A 3,237-nucleotide genomic window follows, 5' to 3' on the forward strand; every position below is an offset into this window, starting at 1 on the left:
GCTTGGTCATGGGCAACCTCAACCCAAAATGGGTGGCAGACTTGGGGATGGGGAACTCCATCATCATTATGAGCTGAGTACTGTCCAAGTATAAGCCCAACACTTGGATGTCGCCCTTTGTGGGTGTAAAGGAGGATCATCTTAGGTTGTCTCATAGGCTAACAACCACGGAATTTTAAAAATAACTCATTCGTACCGAGCTTGGGGTTGAGTCATCATGCTCCTAGACGGCCAGGCCCTCCACGATCGGAAGAGGCTCCCATCGCTCTCAGAGTCCCATAGTAAAGATGATGGTAGTCACACTTCCACCCCTTCCCAGGCTTCTGAATGATCTCACTAAGTTGTACCATGGCGCCTTTGGTGCCATGGAGGAATAACAAAAGCAAAAGTGGATCATATATTTTTGGGAGGCCAGGGAGACCAGTGAAAAGGTGTTGGCCATCGCACTAGCTTTTGTACATGTGAACCTCCTCTCATGTGATGGGTACCGGGTTCATGTCCTCCTTCCTTGACTGCTCTCCACCGAGCCCATCGGAATACAACTTGGCAGTAGTCCAGAGTTACCTCGGTCTACTTTAGTAGGGGAAAAGTCACACGGGGGCTACTTCAGACTAAAGGTACAACCCTCGGGTTAGTCGAGGGTAGATGTTCAATGCATAGGCACCAGCCTAGTGAAGGAAAAACGGTGTTTCTTGTTTGGAAGGTGGTCATATTGTCTCCTACAACTCAAAGGTTGTGGTATTCTGAGCAAGTCGGGTCCTCCTAGCATATACTAGGTGGGACAAAAATAACCACTGCTTGGAAGGTGGTCATATGTTCTCCTTCAACTCAAACATTGTGGTATTCTAAGCAAGTTGGTTCCTCCCGTCATATACTAGGTGGGACAAAATAATCACTACGGGTCATCAATTTGGCGCGCAAGTTATGTGTATTATACCAATGACAGGCATGTTGGTGAAGTTGACCCACTAGCGATAACAAATAATTACTCATGGTTATGGACCCCATTATCGGCCTTAGATATTTACTTTTTTCGCTTAATAGGGGGTGTGTGTTACAAACATCATCGATGACGTATCAGGTTGCTGGTTAATAATGTCTTCCTTTTGTGTGTTAGATAGGAGCAACGGAGACTTGTGCTCGCTCAATTCATTTGCGCAGCCTGGTGCGCTTAGTGCGATGACATCCGTCGCACATGAAGCATTGCAAAATGAACCGTTACGTTACATGGAAGCCGTTTGCGAGCGTACAATTTGCCACGCTCTCGTGATACAAGGGGCAAACCGTCACACGGGCGTAAATTTAAAAGGTTTAAATGGACGCCAAATATACAAAGTTATAAAAAGAAGGTTTAAATGGGTGCCAAAATTACATATGGGCACAATTAAGGCAGTAAATCTCATGCAATATTCTTCCAATCTGTCGCCATATCATGAAATTAATTCTTGGGCGATCCCTCCACTATAAATCCACCCCTCCTCCCTGCCTAAACCAACAACTTTCTTTTCCTAGGCTAGTTTTATACCTTTACCGGAAATGGCTCGCAAGAAGTCGATCCGCAAGAAGGTGACCCTCAAGTACATCGCCAATGAGTCCAGCCGGCGCACTAGGTTTAGGAAGCGTCTCGGGGGGCTGATGAAGAAGGCGGCCCAGCTGGCCACCCTGTGCGACGTCAAGACCTGCGTGGTGGTGTACGGCGAGCACGAGGCGGAGCCTAAGGTATTCCCTTCCCACGCCGAGGCGGTGGATATCCTCAACGAATTTAAAAGCATGCCAGAGCTAGGCCATTGCAAGAAGACGATGGACCAGGAGGCCTTCCTCACCCAGCGCACCGCCAAGCTCCGGGACCAGGTCGACAAGGCTCGCCGCGAGTGCCAAGACAGCGAGATTAGGTACCTCCTTTACAACATCATGCACGGCAACCACCCAGGCCTCCTTGGCCTCAGCGTCGAGGAGCTCGTCTGCGTTGGCTGGAAGGTGGACGAGCTCCTCAAGAGCCTCGGCGAACGCATGGAGAAAAACCATGTCCAGGCGCCACCGCCAGCTCCATGCGTCAGCACCGGCAGCATAGACATGGGGTCCCTGACACAGTATCTCGCGTCACCGCAGCAGCAGGAAGGCTGGCTTGACATTATGAGCTCCGGAGGGGACGTCGACACCCAGGTCGGTTGCAACACCAGGCACGATGGCGCCAACTTCTCCAGCGGTGATCTAATGAGGCAGATGCAGTCCTCCGATCTAGGGTTCAGGTCGAGTCCTTTCCCTCCCATGTAAGCCAGGATGGATGAGGATCTCCAGCCACTTGCATCGCCAGCTATCGTGCGATCGATCCCTCGTTATTTATTTAGTTTCCTGAAAGTGTTATATTATTCGTGTATGTGCGTCGTTGTATTCGTCATGCTCTCTGAGCCAAGTCTCGTTTTTTTATTGTAATGTTGTTATTGAATTGTTATTCAGTTGTTCTCTTCCCAAAAGGCTATTTGTATGATCTCTGCTTCTCAATTGGTCGTAAATCTTAAGTTGCACCTGTTTGTTTGTGTCACAATCGTGTTTTGTTGTCTGACATTACTTGCACAGCCAAATGCCTGATATATAGTTGCTGCTTGATTGCTGTCAGGTCGTCAAAGAACCTTTTCTTTTGTGCTGGCCTGTTGGGGCTACTGTCAGGGCCTTTAATTTCTTGTTTTTTTGGTGTCTAGAATTTTACCTTTTCTGTGGTTGAAACGAGTTGAAGGTTCGTTCGCTTGGAGCTAGCTAAATGTACTGGATCATTAATATTTTCCTGGATAAAGATTTGAGAATTAATTACCTTCTGTGACTTAATTACATGGCAACAGCTTGCCACAACCAAATTAAAAGTATGGATGCTCTCCATTGTGCTCTCCTTGGTTGGAGAGCAGTGTCATGTTCTATGTTCTTCAGACCCTCCTCCATTCTTCAGACACACAGGGGTTACTCTATGTCATGCCACTCACCGGACCTTCTTTAGCATGTAAGTTTGAGATTTGGACCTATTTCCATGATGTGTTGACTAGTTATTTTTGCTAGCGGTGAACTCTACAAGCTGGGACAAGTGACCTCATGAGTGCAATTATGGCGTTCCTTCCAAATTCCAAGCTATGATAATCAAGATTTTAAAAAATGTTACCACCAAACGCCCACTTTGACTAAGAGCGTGCTTGGATCCAAGGGACTATTTTTAGTCTGACTAAAAATAGTCTCTTTTAGAGGCTAAAG

General features: G+C 47.3%; 1 protein-coding gene across 1 annotated transcript; it reads left to right on the forward strand.

Annotated features, from left to right (window-relative positions):
• The first annotated feature begins 1,536 nt into the window (after positions 1 to 1,536).
• LOC119321445 (agamous-like MADS-box protein AGL80) lies at positions 1,537 to 2,989 on the forward strand. Its single transcript, XM_037595124.1, has 2 exons — positions 1,537 to 2,270; positions 2,923 to 2,989. The coding sequence occupies exons 1-2, from the start codon at positions 1,537 to 1,539 to the stop codon at positions 2,987 to 2,989; spliced, it is 801 nt and encodes a 266-aa protein (XP_037451021.1).
• The last annotated feature ends 248 nt before the right edge of the window (positions 2,990 to 3,237 follow it).

This window comes from Triticum dicoccoides, chromosome 6B (genome assembly GCF_002162155.2).
Source record: "Triticum dicoccoides isolate Atlit2015 ecotype Zavitan chromosome 6B, WEW_v2.0, whole genome shotgun sequence".
Lineage (NCBI taxonomy): Eukaryota > Viridiplantae > Streptophyta > Magnoliopsida > Poales > Poaceae > Triticum > Triticum dicoccoides.